The 20918-nt window shown below is 43.4% G+C and overlaps 1 protein-coding gene across 1 annotated transcript; it reads left to right on the top strand.

Moving 5' to 3' along the window:
- Window positions 1–1979: 1979 nt before the first annotated feature.
- Window positions 1980–19965, top strand: LOC308158242 (structural maintenance of chromosomes protein 6-like; the record flags this gene model as incomplete). Its single annotated transcript, XM_080531836.1, has 18 exons — window positions 1980–2102; window positions 2349–2466; window positions 2687–2792; window positions 5765–5901; window positions 6341–6402; window positions 6554–6634; window positions 8045–8146; window positions 8391–8510; window positions 8989–9087; window positions 9347–9493; window positions 11122–11210; window positions 12180–12338; window positions 15522–15743; window positions 15909–16034; window positions 18065–18170; window positions 18339–18491; window positions 18808–18905; window positions 19860–19965. The coding sequence occupies 18 exons, from the start codon at window positions 1980–1982 to the stop codon at window positions 19963–19965; spliced, it is 2154 nt and encodes a 717-aa protein (XP_080387962.1).
- Between the last annotated feature and the right edge of the window lie 953 nt (window positions 19966–20918).

Here is a 20918-nt window from a genome sequence, read left to right as displayed (position 1 = left end):
GATTTAAATCGGTGGCCGATAAATCGGAGCATCCCTATCAAATAGTGTGCGCCAGTTTCTCTCAGCCGTGCCATTTTGGTGTGGCGAATACGGTGCTGAGAACTCATGTCTAATGCGGTTCTTGTTAAGCAGAGATTGAAACTCCTGTCCTGTAAACTCAGTCCCATTATCGGACCTAATGCACTTCACCTTTCCATATGGTGCTATATCTGCGAGGTATCTCTCTGTAGCTTTCGCCGTATCACTCTTAGTTTTTAGGAAGTACACAGATACTGCACTTGAGTAGTCATCTGTAAAAGCTAGGGCATATTTAAACCCATCTTTGGCTACTGGGTCAATAGGACCAGCCAAATCTGTATGTACAAGTTCAAATGTTTCCCTCGCTTTTGTGTCTGGTTCCCTATTTCTGCTCTGAACGAATTTACCTTGTGTGCATATTTCACAATTCATTTTAGTCTTATCAATTTTACCCTTTATCTGCATTCCCTTTACAACATTCTGTAACCTGGAAACATCATCATAATTACAGTGCCCAAGAATTGTGTGCCCCGTTTGGATATCATAACAGCCGTTACATGAATCATCAGTTACTACAGGAGCATCACTCACAGTGTTTAAGTAGTAGAGCCGGTTGTGTTCTTTAATGTCGAATTTCGTGCCACTCTTGTGGATGAGTTCGTCATGTCCTTGTTTGAACTTGATTGAAGCTCCGTTGGCGGTAGCTGCTTTTACCGAGAATATCTCTCGTGGGTAAGATGGTATCAGGAGTGCGTTCCTCAGCTTGGCCTTCACCACTTTCCCAGCGCGATTCACCAGGTTCACCTCTGCGTCGCCCCTTTTGATCGCCACGCCGCTTGTCCTGGTGCCATCCGCCAACTCGATGAAGTGCTTCTCTGGCTGAAACGTGTCGTCGAACTTCTTGAATTTGTGTATGTCCGTTATTATGTGTGACGTTGCTCCGGTGTCCACCATCAGCCCTTTGTGCTTGGAACCGGCTAGCTGGACGTCGCTTGCTTTGAAGGCATATGCGTGTTCCTCTTCATCGTCACTTTTTTCATCGACCGCTTGCTTTGCGTTGTCTTGCCTTTTACTCCTGCAGGTTGCATCTGTGTGTGTGGAGCTCTTGCAGTATCCACACCATTTCACTTGTCTCTGGCGCTCGCCACGCTGACATGCCCGGGCGAAGTGTCCCTTCTCTCCGCAGTTGAAGCACGTGGCGTCGAATCCTGTAGTCCTCTCTCTCCCTCGGCCGTCGGAGGCACTCGCTCTCATCACGTTGTCCTCTGTGTCAGCACGATACTTTTCGGTGTCCCCGAAACTTCTGAGCTTTGTCTTTCATAATTCGTAATTTCTCTCGTCTCCATCAAAGCACAGTCTAGACCATCTGCTTCCTCCTACTTCACGCCTGGGCCCATAACCTGTTGACGGTGTGGAAGCCATGAACTCAGACAAGTGTGTTCCATTGCGGTGTTCCATTTCCCACCTCATCTATTGGACTCCCTACTTTTACCTGGATGGTTCTTTTATTAAAGAAATCCATAATCCAGATAAAAACATTACCTCTAATTCAAAAGCCCCTCATTCCATATCATATCATATGCTTTTTCTACATCAAAGAAAACTTCACGCATTTTGTAACTTTCAGGCACTGACATTTTGATGCCTAAATGCTATTTATTCAGCCCTAACCGCCCAATTTCTTTTTTTTCCAGACCAGTGTGATAACCCGCCCAATCTGGCAACCCTGGAGATCACATGACAGTAATTTTTGACGTTGCGCGCGGAAATCCACGGGAGCTAGTGTGCCGTCTTCTCTGAGGAAGGTCTACCAGCTTGCTCGTATCTTTGTTCTGTTCTGTTCTTTTTGTTTGTTGAGGTTTGTATTATAATTAGAATTATTATACGGTTTTGGTTCACTTACAGTTAGTTTTATATCTGGTTAAATGCATACTAATGTTACAGACCTGGCCAGGGGCAGGATGTCGAAGAGGAAGAGCACTCTTGAAACCCCCCAGAAACGGGCTCGGACCGCGGAGCCGGAATCTGAGGATGGCAGTGGCACAGTGGATCTCAGCCTACCATTGCCATCTACATCCCTGCAGGTAGGTGGCAGTGACGTGATGTTTTCCACGATGAGGAGCACTCTCGGTTCTCAGATTGTACTTATACATTACTGACATAAACTATTGTTTATTTAATTAATGCTAAAAAAACTATTCGTTTTAAGGGGTACTGGCTTTATGTCAGATACAATGAGTAGAGTAAAATAATCACCTGGAGTTCATATGTTAGCCTACATGTTGAGCAATAAGCAGTTTTGACTATTCTTCTCTCTGTTTTGTTATAAGTCATCTGGAGATGTGGGTATTATCGAGAGCATCACCCTGAAGAACTTCATGTGTCACTCTCTGCTGGGACCTTTCACCTTCGGACCCAATATCAATTTTGTTGTTGGCAACAACGGGAGTGAGTTTATCATTTGCTCCCATGACTGCATTGTTGTCCATCCTGAATGTCACAACAAGACGCTTTTCGTATTTTCTCTCCACCTACTATTGTATTGCATGTTTCTGTGTTTGTATTACTTTCTTGTAATCCCACACTGATTGGTTTGATTGCTTGCGTTGTGTGTCCTCTGTGTTGCACACATCCATTTGTTTTTAATATATTGTTTTTAAACTGACAGGTGGAAAGAGTGCCATTCTCACTGCCCTTATAGTTGCCCTGGGTGGAAAAGCACAGACCACAGACAGAGGATCCTCCCTGAAATGTTTTGTGAAAGAAGGAGAAAGGTAACTTTCTCACCCGGTCATCAGTACTAAATCAGTACTAACCCTAAATCTCTCAGAAGCACTAATAGGGCTTTCACACCGCCAAGGAATCGCGTTCGCGAACCACGCCTGGAACCGGCAGGTAGATTTTTTCATAGAAAATAGTGTTTATTTCAGATACTGTAGTGTAGTGGAAGATATTATCCTCATTTTCCGTGAAGTAGCTGCCATCTAGTTGTGACATTTTTGTTTATCCCGCCCCTTCATCACCCATCGTTGATGACGCGGATAGTTCTGGTTACACTGGTATGAACGCAGGCTGGTTCGCCAGACAGCACCAAGGTTCGGAGGTTTCAGAACGCAAACGGGAACGGTTCCTTGCCGGTGTGAAAGCCCTATCAGAGGGGCTGGCTAATCTCTGAAGCCTTCTTCCTCCACGAAGCTGAGAGGCAATATATCTTGGCTTATCATTGAGGCATTGAGCGTTTGCCTGTTCGGTTCTGGTGGGCGTCACAGCGGTGCTTTGAATTGGCAAAATATCTGATGCGACATTGCTGCTGCTTGTCCCCCACTGGGAGTGTTTCTTTGTGCTTGAAGAGCATATGATTTCTCATGGGAGCGTGCACTGATAGAAGAGCTTGATATCACTTAATTTGCATTGCACATGGAATTCATCAGTTTGGTGAAAATACTTCCAAACTTTCTGCGTTTCAGCATATCATTTAAAACCTTCTAATAAGCCTGTCCATGATAAGGAACCTAATGTATCATGATGTCATGTAGATGAACTATCGTTTTAAACATTCACCCATAACTGGCAACTGTCCGAGTTGAATCACTGCCTTGGGTTTTTTCAGTCATACAGTAGGTCACCTGAGCTGCAATGGTGTTGCGTAACATCATATCCACACCATCACACTTGCTAAGAAAAGCGTGCCTCTTTGGGGTGCCATGTTTATAATGCACGATCATATTGAAAATGCCTAATGGCGCTTTTCCATTACAGGGCCAGGCCGGGCCTGCTTCTTTGGCGCTTTTCCATATGTCGGCCCGGGTCGGGTCGGGTCGGGTCGCTTCTTTAGCTACCCTTCGATACCAGGGTCTACATTTTTAGATCCGGATCTTTTTGCCAGGCTGCGTGTGACGTGTGACGCTGCACACCGTTGATTGGTCAATGGAAATCATCATCCCATGTTCATAGATTTCTTCACTAACCGCCATCTTGAAATACCACATTCGCTCTTGGAAAATGTCACTACAGTTTCTGTAATAGCTTATTAATAAAGATTCGAAAAATTATGCTGACCATCGTATTATCTTAGTTTAATGTCATTTCAATGCATCATAGAACTTTTATTTACAACAAGCATAACACAAAAATCGCTATTATGCACCGTCTTTGCCCGTGAATAACACCGGCTGTGGAGGTGGTACAAACACAATACTCCTTTGCTAACTTCACCATCGGTCTACGGTCATTTTGAGCCCTTAACCACCGCGCTGACACCCCGAGAAGTTATGCTTTTAACCGCAAACTCGATGAACCGGGAGTTCACCCGGCCGCTGCTGCTCGCAGCACCGCTTGCTGCTGTTTCAAAGTCCCGTTGACAGCGGGGGCAGAGAAACATTTTAACAGGGAATTCGCTCCGCACTGTCGACGTTGATAGGAGTGTAGGATCTACACCATTCAAATGGTTTTGGATTCCCTGTCCTCTCCCCTATCCGGACACGTTTGAATTGTTATCCTAACCCACGGTAAACCGAAGTTATTAACCCGCAAAGGGCACCGTGTTTGTCCGTGAATAACACGGCACACAATGATACTACAGTTCATAAAGCAGACAAGTGAAGGCAGTGGTTTTAAGGGTTCAAAAAACATGACTTTATTATGTGTACATAGCTTCCTCTCTCTCTTTCTCTTTCTCTCCCAAAAAATCACGGTTAGTAATATACCACATGCCGAGGGATTGGGACACAGTTGTGATACTGACACCAAACAGATGTGATACACTTCTGTACTCGGAGTTGGTCGCCAATTTCCACAGTGCCATCGCTACTCTTTTGTTGAGGGGGACACACAAACGGAAGGCTGTGTCTCGTCTCTCCATGGCTGGTCGAAGTTTATGGCACAGATACATGAATGTTTCCTCCGACATTCTGAAGTTCTGTACCTACAGAGCTTCGGTGAAATCAGGGACCACGAAATCCCACCACTCGTTAGCTCTGTTGATGGCCCACGCTGACGGGGCGCTGCGAAGATTTCGCAAAAAATTAGGCATCTGGAATAGATCAGAGATAATGTGTTTTGTAAATTCGGAATAAACCCAAACCAGTCATATACTAGAAATAGCCGTGAAGGATAACAAAACCCACCTGTGTTTGTTGTTTACGCCGACGATCAAAGCCAACATCGTCGCTCCTTACGATAGCCCACATAAGTTTCTTTCTCTTTTCAGCATTCCTCTGTCTTCTGTCTTCTCTCTCGCCAAATCGTTTCCTCTCTCTCCCTCTCTCTCTTTCTCTCCAAAAAAACACGGTTAATAATATACCACATGCCGAGGGAAAGGCATAGGATAGCTGCAAGTTCCTCCATGTCGCTGTTGTTGTGGCTGTGTTGTGTCTCGTGAAAATATACGTCACCACCATGGCGCACTGTTATGACGCGTAACTCCGCCTACTATCGCCTACTCCTCCTACTATTTCCGGGTCTGTTGTGTATAGTGGAAAACCAGAACTGATCAAAAGCGGGCCAAAGCGGGCTGAACCGACCTGAGCTGCTGATGGAAAAGCGCCATTAGTCAGCATCAGAAGCTCTATTAGTCCTAATAGGTCTGGCATTTAGGGTCGCCGTCAATTTGTAACCACCAAAAAAGGCTTGATGTCACAAAATAACAACACCTTTTTTACATAGTATCCTTAAAATAGGGCATCTTAATTGTGTGAAAAAAAAAAAAAAAAAGCTTACCCTGTTTTGTCATCTTCTCTTTTTCCAGCTCTGCCGATGTTTCCATCACACTGCGGAACAGGGGGAAAGACGCCCACAAACCCGAGTTGTTTGGCTCGGCCATCATTGTGGACCTCAAGATAACCCGTGAGGGTCTGAGGACTTACAAAATCAAGAACAAAAGTGGTAAATGTCCCAAAAATTTAGGGATACACCTCTTCAGTCTGTGCATCTTTCATTCAAGCACGCATTTGAAGTCACTGGATATATGCTTGTAACTTCAGTGTGAATCTTTCCTTTAAATCAATGCACCAAGCTTGTGAGTAGCACAGGGTTAATTTGGGATAGTGTGGCCCGGGGTGGTCCAGTGGTCTAGCACCACGGCCTACAGTGCACACATTATGTCCATGTCGGCATGGGTTTGAATCCGGCCTGTGCCCTGCTGGCATACCCTCCCCTTACTTTCCTGTGTATCTTCACTATCTCTATCCAATAAAAATGACATATCAGAGTGCGATTGCCCCACTCAGAAAAAATATAACCATTCATTTGGGATAGTAATGCATTCCACACGTTCATTTACTGAAAATCAGATGTAACTTTTACACTGGGTTCTGACTTGCAGGTCAGGTGGTCTCCACGAAAAAGGAGGAGCTCATGAACATTCTGGATACCTTCAACATCCAGGTACTGTATGACTTGCTCATCACCTGCTACCTTCCTATTATAATGTGTTGAAATTATTTGATGACGCTGTATCACTGACACTGGAATCGATGAGTATTTATTTTACACGTTACAAATATTTTTGTTGTTGTTCTTTTTCTTTTCCCATAAGGTGGACAATCCTATAACTATCTTAACTCAAGAGATGAGCAAGCATTTTCTGCTTTCCAAAGGTGAAGGGGACAAGTACAAGGTATGACCCAAAGCCCTCAGTAATAGTAATACCACTGACATGTTAAGATATCCAATGCAAATGTTATAGCAGTGTGAAATGCAAATATTTTGTTACGGGTAGAAGACTTCCTAGGTTTTTTTACCTCAATCTCATTTCAAGAGATTGAAATGAGTACAGAGGCGTATTCCATCAACGTCGCTAAAGGAAAATCCAGGCTTATTTTTGAGTCTTGCAAGCTTTTCAAAATAAGCCTGGATTTAAAAAGAAATCTTGCGAGATGTACCAAAATAAGCCTGGATTTTCCTTTAGCAATAGAAAACTGCCGTTACATAGTTAGGGTGGAATCTGGTGTGGGAATCTATTTCTTATCAACGAAGAGAGTACTGACAAATGACTGCAAACTTCTAAAAGCTTTATTTTATTGCTGCAGCAGGGAGCACAGTTAAGTCACACTAGGTAAGCACGCCCCAAGTGTCCCCATGAACATCAGTGGCATGCCCCCTTATACAATTAGTTTTGCATGTACACTATTAATGTTACAACAGGATATACAAAACGGGTCAGATGATACCCAAGATGCTGAAGCTACAAGACTCTTCATATCAGCAGTTATGATGTCAGCAGTTATGATACTAGGCTGAGGGGTAACATCAACACTCATGAACAATCTCCAAATAAGGACACTGCGCATCTCAAGGACATGTGTTTTGCACTAGTGTTGTTCCGATACCGATACTAGTATCGGCATGGCCACCGATACGCACAAAAATGCTGGTATCGGTATCGGCGAGTACTTTACATTTTATTTTTATTTATTTTTTAAAAAAATTTTTACTTAAGTTTTACAAAAACTTTACGGGCTGGTTTCACAGACAAGGATTAAGCCTAATCCTAGACTAAAAAGCATTTTCAATAGAGATTTTACATTGAAAGTGTGATTTAGTCCAGGACTAGGCTTAAGCCTTGTCTGTGGAACTGGCCCTACGAGTTTTACAAAGGTTTTGAGCAGTGCCAGACTAAGTGTTAGCAATAATTTTACATCAAGGTGAGTATGCGGCTCAAAAAACATGTTTTTTTGTTTTGTTTTTTCAAACGCCGTGGTATCGGATCGGTACTCGGTATCGGCAAGTACTGCACGGTCAGGTATCGGTATCGGGATAAAAAAATTGTATCGGAACAACACTATTTTGCACACAACCCTTCCATTCAGCATGCTTCCGCATACAATGGGGAATTACAGCAGTAGAACAGTTCAGTGCAAATACAGTACAGGTCACAGTAATTTAAGTTAACCCTTCCTGTGGTGACTTGATTTGTGTAAATCTTGCATTGATGTCAATGGGAAGTATGCGTGATGATCCAACTTAAGCGTGTGGATCTCTAGTTAGAGTCCCACTGTTGGTGATCTGATTGTGTTTTTGTCCCTAGTTCTTTATGAAAGTCACACAGCTGGAACAGATGAAGGAGGATCTGAACTACGTCATGGTGACTAAGAATGTCATCTTGACCACAATAGCAAAACAAGTGGAGGTAGGCATTGTCTTGACTTGATTTATGATCGACTGTGTGTGTGTGTGTACGCTTATGTCTTTCCGCATCTCACACAGTCACCAATCCTTTCTCTCTCGTACATCTATTCATCAAAAATCAGCTTTGAATCTAAGCCACCAATTGGTCCTGATCAAATCAATGTTTCTTAACAAAAACACATTTGTGCCTGAGAGCTATTAACTGTGTTGACATTCCGTGTTGTCTGTGTGCTCCTGTGCTTCAGAAATTGGACGACCTCAGAAAGACGTATTTGGAAAAACAGGATAGGTACAAAAGCCTGGTGTCGCTGGAAGACTTGCACACTAAACTGAACGAGCTGAAGAACCAAATGGCCTGGGCTCTGGTGAGATCATAGACCTTCAATAGAAATATAGAGATAACTGAACAACTTAAACTCTAGTCCCACAATTTCAGATGGTGTTAGACTGGCTAATAAGCAACTACATCCCTATGATACTAACAATACTAAGAATAACATTTTATTTTCTGGTACCGAGACGATTTGCCAGAGAGAGAGAGAAATCTAGTAGTACACTATGCAAAATATGAGTGTCCAGTTCCTACTTAACAATAGAACAGCCATGGGTGGGTGAGTAAAATAAATGTTATATCTTTGCACTCGATAAAACAATGTTTGTGTAGGAGGCAGGCTAATTTACAAGCCGGCCAACTAGGGGTCGTTGTATGTAAATAGCAGCTTCCCGTTGTAAAGACTATGGTCATTTGACCCCAGAGGCGGTTCTTATAGTAGGTAAAAAAGGCACGGCTGTCCTAGTGTTCAGTGATTTCTTACTGACACCACTTGTGTCCCTCTGTGCCAGGTGACAGAGATGGAGAAGGAGGTGACGCCCCTGAAGGACAGGCTTGAATCAGAGGAGAAGTCCACTGCCAAATACGATCAAAAAGTGGACGAATGGAAGGTAAGGTCGACCTCTTATTTACAGGCCAAAACCCTAAGACGAGTTATGGCTCCAAACCTGTGGTCCTACATTTCAACTTGGTCTGGCATTTTGATTAACCTTCCAGTTCAATATTCAAAACCTACAGTTATTGGTAGTATTTTCCATTATTTAGACCAAAAGTGATGGGTTGCCCTGTTGGTTTATGTTTTCTCATTGCCATTTTTCCCTCCACTGATTGTAATCGCTGGTGCTCTTGTTCACCTCAATTCCTGTCCAGGCCAAGGTGGTGGAGGCGGAGAGGATATACAAGGAGATCGACGACCAGCTGGAGTCCATCACTGTGAGGGTGCAGGAGATGCGGCCCCAGCGGACTGAGCTGAGGAACGAGGCCCAGAAGAGCAGAAAGCTCTCCAACATCGCTGGGGTGAGCTTTAAACAACAACAACCACAACATAGAGCAACCACAACAACAACAACAACCAAAACAACAACAACACAGAGCAACAACAACAACCACATAGAGCAACCACAACAACAACAGCACAGAGCAACAACCACAACAACAACAACAACAACACAGCAACAACAACTGCCGTAACAAGACCAGAGCACAGAACGACCACAAGGGCTATGATAGCTGAGATGACCAGGGGGGTATTCCATGAACGCTGATAAAGGAAAATCCAGGCTTGTTTTGATAATTCGCGATAATTTCACTCGGAGTTCCGTTCCCTGAATGTGGCTGAAAGAAATTGCTATTGAGTTACCATGGCAATTTATGCCTCAGAACTAACCTGATGTGTGTTAAAAATGTCTTACAGGCGGAAACAAAATCCCGAAAGACAGTTCCGTCAAGAGACTCTTTGGAAACATTATGTCCGACCTTTTTAGATAGATTGATAGTTTGATAGATAGATAGAGAAAAAAGGTATAAATAGATAGGTATCTGTATCAGCTTGCATCAAAAATAGCAGAGCGGGGTGTCTGGCACAGGGGTTAAGGCAGCTAGCATTCAGAAGGTTGCTGGTTCGATCCTTGCCTCAGGAGAGAGTGGTTGACTTTAATTTAATGTGTGGGGGCATTTAACATTTGGGGGTGCATTTAACAGAATCCTTCATGCAAATCGATTTACAATAAATACATCTGTCTAAGTAAGTGAATCATCTATCCATCAGTAATCATAAGAAATAATTATCTATGCCAAATTCAGGGGCCAGCTACAATGCTAGAAGAACATCATTACTAGTCAGAAAGGCTTCAAACACCATTGTAGTTATGTCAGGGGGATTATAACCCCCATCTTAAAAGAACACTATGATCTGACGGCAGCAGTTAATACCACTCAATGTCACTCAATGCCATCCCGATGATCTGATCCTGCATAGCATGCTGCTAATATAACCACAGTAGTGAATGTTCATTTATGAAAAATTTTAAATAAAACAATTAGTAGGGGCTAGTAGTACGTACGTATTTAATCTGTCAGAAAATGTTTTGCCAAGCCATTTCCCTCGCCTCGTTAATTGTGGCAATATTGCCCTTTTTTACTTCTTAATCTTCGTCTTCATAAAGCTCCATAAGTAGAGTGCTGCGCTGTCATTTTCCAGTCATAGTATCTTCTTTTCGTCAATCGTCTGTTCTGGGCTGCTTATTACTACTAAAGCCAGCATTTTTATAAACCAGAACTGAGTTACCATTGACGAGACAAGCCGGAACTGGATTATTGGAACGAGTTGAGTCTTAAATCACAATCGAGATGAGCTTGAACCAGGCTTTTTCAACGAATCGCTGATGTAGTTATCAACGTACGTGGAATACCCCCTAGGGCTATGATCGTTGAGATGAGAGCACTGTAATATGCGTAACCATAACCCAAGCTGTAACTAGCCATTAGGATCCATCCGTAGCTTATGACTATACTACAAATCCCTTGAACTACAACCTTAAGAACTACAATAGATTAAACAAGACCTTTGGGGGTTTCTATCAACACACAGGAGTTGGCCCTCTCTTGTTCGCTTGATCGTCTTAGTTGTTGTGACTCTTTCCCAGACCAGTGTGCACAGATCCAAGACCAACCTAAGAGACCTGGAGAAGGACATGGATCAGCTCTCCAGGAGAATTGATGAGCTCAAATTGAGGTAGCACTTCCACCCCCCCGTTCTCCTTTACCTTTCACACATTCTTCCTTTAACTGATACCACTTTCTTTCAGACTGATTACAAGTATAAGTCTTACTTTTGGGTACTTGCCAATACCAAATACTGTTACCGAGTACTTAATAATACCACTACAGTTCTAACAATGACATTGAAAACATATATTAATATATAATTATAACTATAATATTTTAGCTGGTAATAGCTAGTCTGACATTGTCAGAATTAATCTATTGTCTATTGCCTTCAAATCACTTCATAAAATAAAGTAAACAGGCTGTTGATGTACTTTTTCACAATGTGAAACAGCTTCAGTAATACCATTATTGTGCCGTAATACCATTGTTAATGCTCAAACTTTGTGGCCGTTTCTATGCTAGTAACAGAGTAGCTTGTAGTAAGAAAATGTGTTTAGAAAGTGTTTTCCTATTTTTCTTCATACAAAATAGTGTATATTTATTTCAGACACTCTAGTGAAAGATATCTTAATTTCCAGTAGGGGTGTAACGATACACGTATTCGTACCGACATTTAAATATATATATATATATATATTTTTTTTTTTTTAAATGTTAGCATATTTTTCGTATTATGGTTTCCAAATTAATCTTAATTCATATACAGTATATTATGTTTGGTGAATGTTTACCCTGCTGTACCAGGAATCTGCGGGAGAGTAATTTGGCATAACACCGTAAAGTGGTATCAGGGGGATGTATCGTATCACAGTTTTACGAATACGAGTTTTACGAATATGAGTACTGGTATCGGTATCGGTGCATCCCTACCTTTCACACATATTTTCTTATAATCATTCTTCTTGCTTTCAAAGTTTCTTTCATTTAATGTCATGGCATGGGAGGGGAGGGGAATGACTCTGTGACTGACCACTTGGAATTTATCTTTCCAATTTCTCTTTTCTGTCTCCCTGTCACCCACCCCCAATATCAGCCAGGCTTCGGGTGCAGAGACCCAGGTGCGTGCTGAGCGGATGGAGCGGCTACAGACGGAGCTGGACGCTCTCAGCTTCCAGGACTCCACCTTGGGACAGCAGATAGACCAGTTTCAGCTGGCTGTGGCCCGCGCCAAGGAGGAGCAAACCCGCATGTTGTGAGTATACCTCACAACGTGGTCCTCTGTGGCTCAGTTGGTAGAGCATGGTGTTAACAACGCTTAGGTTGGGGGTAGGGATGTCCCGATCCGATCCACGGCATTAAAGACGACATGAGTATTTGAATGTTGGTGCACCTCAAGAATGAGAATGTGACAGGAGAAGAGTGACTGATCAAACCACAACAACAAACGCTGCTAACAGCTAGCGGCTAACAGTGATACATAGCTACGAAAGTCTAACTGCGTTTTTATAACATCACAACATGCTGAGAGAACATCGACCCGCTAAAAACACATAACTACAATAATGGACCTATCGCTAAGCCACACCCCCTTTGAAAACTCAGACAAACAAACAACGCCTCACTGACAGTGACTGACTGACCGACCGCGACTGAATGACATTCACTGACTTACAATGGTGGGAGTTGGCACATTTCTGATTTACCACAGCAAGTAATAGACATGTTTTTTAAAGATGACAAGAATATTTAGTCTAGAAGCTTTTCACCATCAGATATTTGCAAGTTGTTTGTCCGAGTTTTCTGCCTGTTTTGACTTTTGCTGTGATATGATTGGACAATTTCTATTTTGGGGCGTGGCTTAGCGATAGGTCTATTAGATGAACACACTGTCCTTGCTTTTGCGCTCCACTATATTCGGCAACACCTGGACAATCGAAACACCTACGCCAGAGTCCTGTTTGTGGATTATAGTTCAGCCTTCAATACCAACATTCCTGACCTCCTCCACAATAAACTGGCCCAGCTGAATAGTCACCCCTCCATCTGTCAGTGGATTACTGACTTCCTCACCAACAGAAGACAGTATGTCAGGATGGGCCCTCACCTGTCTCAGCGCCGCACAGTTAACACTGTCGGTGCTCCTCAGGACTGTGTGCTCTCCCCCTTGCTCTACTCCCTGTACACCAACGACTGTACCTCTGGTGACACATCTGTCAAGACCATCAAATATGCAGATGACACCACCACCATGGTTGGCCTCATCACTAATAATGACGAGACTGCCTACCGGAAGGAGGTCGGCCGCCTGGTGTCCTCGTCTGCAGCCAATAACCTGGAACTCAACAACACCAAGACAGTGGAGGTGATTATGGACTTCTGGAAAAATACTCAACTCTCCACTGGTCATCAATAACTCCCCTGTCACAATAATGGATCAATTCAAGTTTCTGGGCACGACCATCTCCAACAAACTAAAATGTGATAACAACATCACCCATTTAGTTAAAAAAGGCCAGCAGCGTTTGTTCTCCCTCCGTCAGCTGAAGAGACTTCACATCAGTCGTCACATCCTGGTCCAGTTCTACAGGGCCGTCATAGAGAGCATCCTAACATCTTCCATCACTGTCTGGTATGACTCTGTGTCTGCTCGATCCAAGGCCAAGCTACAAAGAGTCGTACGGACAGCTGAGCGGATCATCAGCTGCCCCCTGCCTCCCATCACAGACCTCCATAGCTCCAGATCAGGCTGACCCCTCACATCCAGCTCACAGCTTGTTTGAATTACTCCCTTCTGGACAGCGGTACAGGGCCATCAGGTCAAAAACATCACGCCACTTGAACAGTTTCTTCCCCAAAGCCATAGCCCTCCTCAATAACTCCTGATCATTGCACCTTGCACTTTACATGTTCTTGCACTAAGTTGTACAGTATATTTGTTCACTCATATTGGTACTGTATATATTGTCTTGAGTATTGTTGTATTGTCGTCTTGCTGTTTGTATGTACTGTAGCTTGTTCAGCATGGAGAATACCAAGTCATGTTCCTAGTGCACTGCACATGGCGAATAAAGTTGAATTGAATTGAATTGAATTGAACACGTCCTAAAACGAAAGTATGTTTACAAGTCATTATCACTTACCGGTAGCCTACGGCAAACGAGAACAGTGAATCCAATTCACAAATGTAGTGATCGTTAAACGGGATCGTATATTATATTGAGTGGCTACTTTAAAACTTCAAGTTGCCTGTTATGAAAAAAAAACGAAAACCAGATGTTGTTGACACAATAAGTTTCACTTTTTGACCCCTTCGATTCTGCGACTGATTTAGGGTCTCACCAGCGGGTGTCACCAGGCTACACTTTAAAAAAGGGTGCTATAATTGCATGCCATTTGTAAGAGAAGATAAATAGAATAAAAACCTGAAGGCACTAAAACTAGAAATCAGACAGTAATTATTTATTTTTTTACAATGCTGAATGCTGCTAAATTGTTTTAACTTGGTCACTGTACTGCAGAGTACTGTTTTTGTTGCTTCAATAAAGGCTGGCAGTCTTTAATAGCCAACTGTTGTTGTGGAGTGTTGCTGGACTGAAAAAGAAAATCAGGTGTAGTGCTGAGGCACAAACATGTACATTTCAAGCCTGCAAACTGCGACACTTTAAATAAATGTGGAATAATACTATTGTGCAATATGACAACCCTAGTCGTCTGTCTGTACAGTATAGTACAGTGGATAGTGTACATAGCCTTTATTTATGTAAACCAGCTCCTTCCCTTCTTGTGATTTTTTTTCTAAAAGTTTTTTTTTCTTTTTCTTTCCTAACACCAGGGGAGCCACCCCTCCTAAATTTCGTTGTTTGGTACCTGTACTGTAGCAATGACAATAAAGTCCATTCATTCCTATACTGGGGAAGTATTTGTTATTATTCAGGAGTAAAAAAATAAATACAAATATCGGATTGATATCGGAATCGCAGATACCTGAAGCCCAGGTATCGGTATCGGTAGTGAAAAAGTGGGATCGGGACATCCCTAGTTGGGGATTTCATTCCCGCTGGGAACATATATACCTAAAAATGTATGCACTCACTGCAATGTAAGTCGCTTTGGACAAAAGCGTCAGCTAAATGGCATAAGAGGAAGAAGAGTATACTGAGTATTGAGGGAACAGGCTCCGCAATATATATCGCTGGGGGCTCCAATTTCACAAAGAGACATAACTGGGATTGAATACCGCAACTAGCGTTTGCCTGATGTGCAGTGCATTTTCATATTGTTTTACTTAACTTTGTGTAATCACCTACCTACAAACATATCAGAGATGGTCAGATGGTGCTGCGTGGCTTAATTGGTACCGTTAGAGCATGGCGCTAGAAATGCAGGGTTAGGGTTAGGAACTGAGACAGCTGAATGTTTGTCTGTCTCAACCTAGGACGGAGGAGCAGAACCTGAGGCAGTCTGTGGATGCCAACCGGAACCTATGCACCATGGAGGGCAGTGTGCTCCAGACCGCCGTAGAAATAGCTTCTGAGATCTGCCCTGAGCGGTTGGAGGTGCGACGCTCGGCCAGGAATCTGGACAGCGAGATCAGCCGCCTGAAGGTGAAGATCAGCACCCAGCAGGACCAGCAGGGAGACCGCGAGACGGTCATCAGGTAAACTACTGTTGACCCACCTGGGTAAACACCACCACTAGTGTGCCCTTGAGCAAGGCACTTAGCCCTCAGTTACTCCAGGGAGACTGTCCCTGTAACCTCCAATTTGTAAGTCACTTTGGAGAAACTGTCCACACAATGATGACGTCTCTCCTCCCTTCTCAGGCAATTCCATGAGGCCCAGCAGAGCTACAAGACCTTGGCCCGGGAGGTAAAGAGCCTCAACCGCTTCACCCAGATGCTGGGCACTATCATAAACGAGAGGCTAACCGACTACACCACACTGAGGACGTAGGTGGATCCCACAGACCGCATCTCTCTCTTCTTGTCCTATTAGATAACAGGATAGGATAGGGGAATGTCACACCGTGTTTCTATCAGACACAGGTATCAAGTCTGTTATGCCCTTTTCACACTGCTGAGTAGGGTTGGGTATCGTTTGGGTTTTATCCGATACTGGTTCCAAACCGATACTTTATAAACGGTACCGGTACCGAAACGCTACTTAAATCGGTACTTTTGATTTTAAAAATGTATATATATATAGCTCAGTGTTTCCTCCAGGATTTTTCACATTAGTGGCGGGGTGGTCACTTACGCGATATTCCGCGTGCACACGCATGAAACGCGCACGCGCGTCAAGACGTAATTTCACCAAAAACTAGAGGGTGGCAAAAATAAAATAAAAAATAAATTGCGGTTAAGCCATTAATGCGGCGATGTTTTATATAGCAGGTGATCAAATACCAAGATATCCTGAGGCTACAGCTGCAGCAGAACGCGCATACAGCACTGAACATAGGTTACCGTATAATATACATGTGACTGACAGATATGCACACACACACACACACACACACACACACACACAGTGAAAGATAATCAGCTCATCAAATATGAAGTACACAAGAGTGCTGTACACACAGAACCGGGAACACGCATACAGCACTGAACAACATCCGTAGAATATAAACTGTCACATACATACACACACACACACACACACACACACACACACACACACTGAAAAGACATCAGCTCATCAATACGAAGTAGGCCTACAAGAGAGTACACGCCCAAAACCGGCTAACGTTACTCACTAACTGTTAAAAGTAAAATCACAGTGTGACAGTCAGATGGGGCATTTGGTATATTTGGTACATAACAAGGTATGCAAGGTAATGCATAATATTATCAACTGAGAAAACCAACTTTTACCTTTGATGACACCGACATGAGCCTTGTTTTCCCGTACCTCCGCCGTTCTGTTCGTGAGGATTTTAGAGGCAATAGATTATTTTTGCCCCACGCATATTGCCCTGTAATTAGACCATGTGACCACAGCTCCCTTGTGTCTCTTATTGTCCAAATGTTCCCTGAATTTTAGCTGCTTGTTTTTCCAGCATACAAATCCGTTGTCAATAAAAATTCGACTCACCTTCTTTTCCCCTGCCAATACTGTGTCGTTGCTAAAGTGATGGAGAGAGGGACAGGGAGAGGGATTTCCTGAAATCCAAATTTCCCGCTAAATTCGGACCAATCACAAAACTGTTTTGCAAGCGCGTTGCCTCGCGCGTGTTGAGAGCGGTTCAGTCTCGACTTCAGTGCGAACACAAACCAAGAGGAGGTGCAACATTGTAACATATTGTAACTTACTACCGTACTCCCTAAATCGGAACGAAATGTAGGTCTGAAAGCGGGCCTAAATCTAGCTTCAATCTGCTTTTTTACTGTTCTCCGGTCATAATACCTCGCTGCCTTTCTCGTTGCGCAGCCTGAGGAGAAAACGTTGACTTAGTGGACTGAATCAATTAGTCGCGGAGAAAACTTATTTGTGGCGGCCCATAGAGGAAACACTGTAGCTATATAATAACACGGTCGACAACATTAAACAGCTTTTTACTTTTTTATTGCTGAGGCACAACTCTTTGTCACTCAACTGCTCAGCTCCTCACCACTACACGCACTGAGTGGAACTTTAACGGGCGGTTGACTGTTGCATGTAACGTCCGTTTCGGACACCAGGGGGCGAGAGAGAGGAACCGAAACGAGGAACCAAAATCTCTGTTGCAATTCGGTTCGGTAGGTACCGAATGTAAAGTAAGCGGTACCATACCATTACCGGTTTTCGGTACCCAACCCTACTGCTGAACCCAAGCTAAGTTAAACTGAGCAGAGCCAAGCGGTTCAGGTCGTCACAAAAGTGTAAAAAGCGCATAACAGTCTCGTAGAGGTCACTGGGTGGTGCTGCAGGCAAGCATAAGGTCCTGTATCAAATTTGAATTTGATATTGAATTCAATTGTCGCTCGCCTCTCTCCAGGTTACTGTCATTACGCTGTCAGTACTCCTTTGACGACATGCTATCACAGAGAGGCTACACAGGAAGAATGGTGTTCGACCACAATAATGAAACCATGACCATCTCGGTAAGGACAAGCCACAGCTCCTTCATGTATTTGCCAGCCTACAGTTTATGAACTATATACTGTATATAGATAGATGGATAGATCTCTCTCCCTCTCTATACATAGATCACTAAATAAACTCCTTCTCTTCACTCTCCCGCTCCCTCCCTCCCTTTCTCTCTCTCTCAGGTCCAGCCAGGTCAAGGTGACAAGGCGGCCTTTAGTGACATGCGGTCCCTGTCCCTGTCCCTGTGCTCCTTCTCCACTGTCTGTTTCGTCCTCTCCCTTTGGGCCATCACCGAAGCCCCCTTCCGCTGCCTTGATGAATTTGACGTCTACATGGTGACATTTTACATTCATGAAATTAACTGGCTTTTAAGTCTTGACCCATTTATCTTGTGTTAGCGTATTTGTGAGAAAAGTATGTGACTACATTTGAAATGGGACTAACTGACTGTAACTGTAATTAACTGTACATAGCTCATAACTGTGTATACCTCTAAACTGCCATACTGTACCTATCACTGTTCTTATATCACTATTTGCACTTCTGGTTAGATGCTAAACTGCATTTCGTTGTCTGGTACTTGTAATCAATGACAATAAAGTTGAATCTGATCTAATGTAACTGATCTAAAGTGTCTTTGGCACTTTTTAGGACATGGTGAACCGGAGGATATCCATGGACATGATGCTGAAGATCGCCAACAGCCAGTCCTTCCGCCAGTTCATATTCCTCACCCCGCAAACCATGAGGTACTGTCACGTCCCATTACCGTATTTTCCGGAGTATAAGTCGCTCCGGAGTATAAGTCGCACCAGTAAAAAATACACCACGAAAAAAAAAACACATATAAGTCGCACTGGACTATAAGTCGCATTTATTTAGAAATGTATTTCACAAAATCCAAGACCAAGAACAGACATTTAATCTGGAAAAGCAAGTTATTCAACTACACAATAGCACACAGAACAACAGGCTGAATAGGTGTCCGGTATGTTAATGTGACACATTAACAGTTATTCAGCTACACAATAGCATAAAGAACATACTGGGCTGAATAGGCTAAATTAACATAACAAGCCAGCGAGTCCAACAAGCAAGTTACCAGTAAACAAGTTCACCAAGCTCCCGTTAATGTTTCAGTTAATTTCTTCAGTGGTACAGGAGCAGCATATAGTTGTCACAAGCCCAGAGCGCCCTCTCGCGGCTGTAGACGGTAATGTAAAACTATGAAAAAAAGTGTGACTTATAGTCCGGAAAATACGGTACATTTGTTTGTTTGTTTTTCTTCTGTCATCACATCTCTTGACAATTTTGGGTTTTGAATTGCCTCAAAGAAGTTAAAGAATGTAAACAATTATATATTTTAACATCAAGAAGATCCATATCTGGGGTGTAGCTAGGCTAATTTAGCATGAGGGCATTGTTTAGCTAGGCTAATTTAGCATGAGAGCACAATGTAGCTAGGCTAATTTAGCATAAGGGTATTGTTTAGCTAGGCTAATTTAGCATGAGAGCACAATTTTGCTAGGCTAATTTAGCATGAGAGCACAATGTAGATAGGCTTATTTAGCATAAGGGCATTGTTTAGCTAGGCTAATTTAGCATAAGAGCATTATGTAACTAGACTAATTTAGCATGAGAGCACAATGTAGCTAGGCTCATTTAGCAAAATGTGGTTAAATGGCTGGTTTGTCTTCCCCTAGTTCACTCCCAGTGAACAAGATGATCCGAATCATCCGCCTGAAAGACCCTGACCGTGGTCAAACCACACTGCCATTTGGCCAGAGGAACCAGGAAGAGGAAGACTGAATGTTAATGTTAATGTTAATGTATATAGTTGTTTATGTTAGTTTGTCTACCTCTGTGTATGTGCGAGTGGGCTCTACATGTACATGGTGAGGAGGAGTGTCAGATTATTTCCAAATATATCCGTCCTAATTTCAGTGACATTTTGAGGGTATGTGGAAGAAACAAGTTTACCTGGGAACCTACCAAATCCTGGACTCCATTTTCTTCATGTTTACCAAGTTACCTGTTAGGTGTGAAAGACATCATTAGTTAAAAGGTGAGCTTCAGATTCAGATAGAAATCTGCACAGACGTAGCCCCGCGGTGGCGTAGCGGTCTAAGCACCAGCCACTAGTGCAAGCTGCCCACCGGGGACTGGGATCGAATCCCGGTCTCGCCAGACCCGGATATGGCCGAGGCACACAGGGAGCGGCATATTGAGCGGCCGCTCCAGAGGGCGGTATAGGACTATTTCCGGACAAGGATCCGTCGCGCAACAGCGCCCCCGGGGTGCCGGAATAACGGTGCTGGGCTCGAGGAGCCAGTCAGCTAGTCTGCCTGGCGATCTCCTCTGGGGCTGCCGGCCACGGGGTCGTGCGGCGGATCCTACGCAATAGGCAGGGGATAATTGGATACTAGGTTGGGTGCAATTGGATACTAAATTGGGTGAAAAAAGGGATAAAATCAGAAAAACACATTTAATTTAAAAAAAAGACTGCGGTGCTAGACCACTGGACCTGGACCACCCCTGGCCACGCATTGACTTTTTTAAGGCCCTTGCGAAAACCACACCTTTTCAGGCGGGTCTTTTTAAGATGTTCTCTTATGTTCTGGGACTGTCCTACTAGATGTGTGTTGTTCCTGTGACTCCTCCAGGGAAGGAAATTAGAAATTTTTGGATGCTGCATCTGCATGTGTTTCTGCACCCATTTGTCTTGCCTTTTTGCCAAAGTTTTGTTAAATTAGATACTGCTG

Source organism: Nansenia antarctica, assembly GCF_963989245.1.
Source record: "Nansenia antarctica genome assembly, chromosome: 5".
NCBI lineage: Eukaryota > Metazoa > Chordata > Actinopteri > Argentiniformes > Microstomatidae > Nansenia > Nansenia antarctica.
The sequence above is the reverse complement of the archived record's forward strand: the minus strand, read 5'-3'. Positions and strand labels throughout refer to the sequence as shown.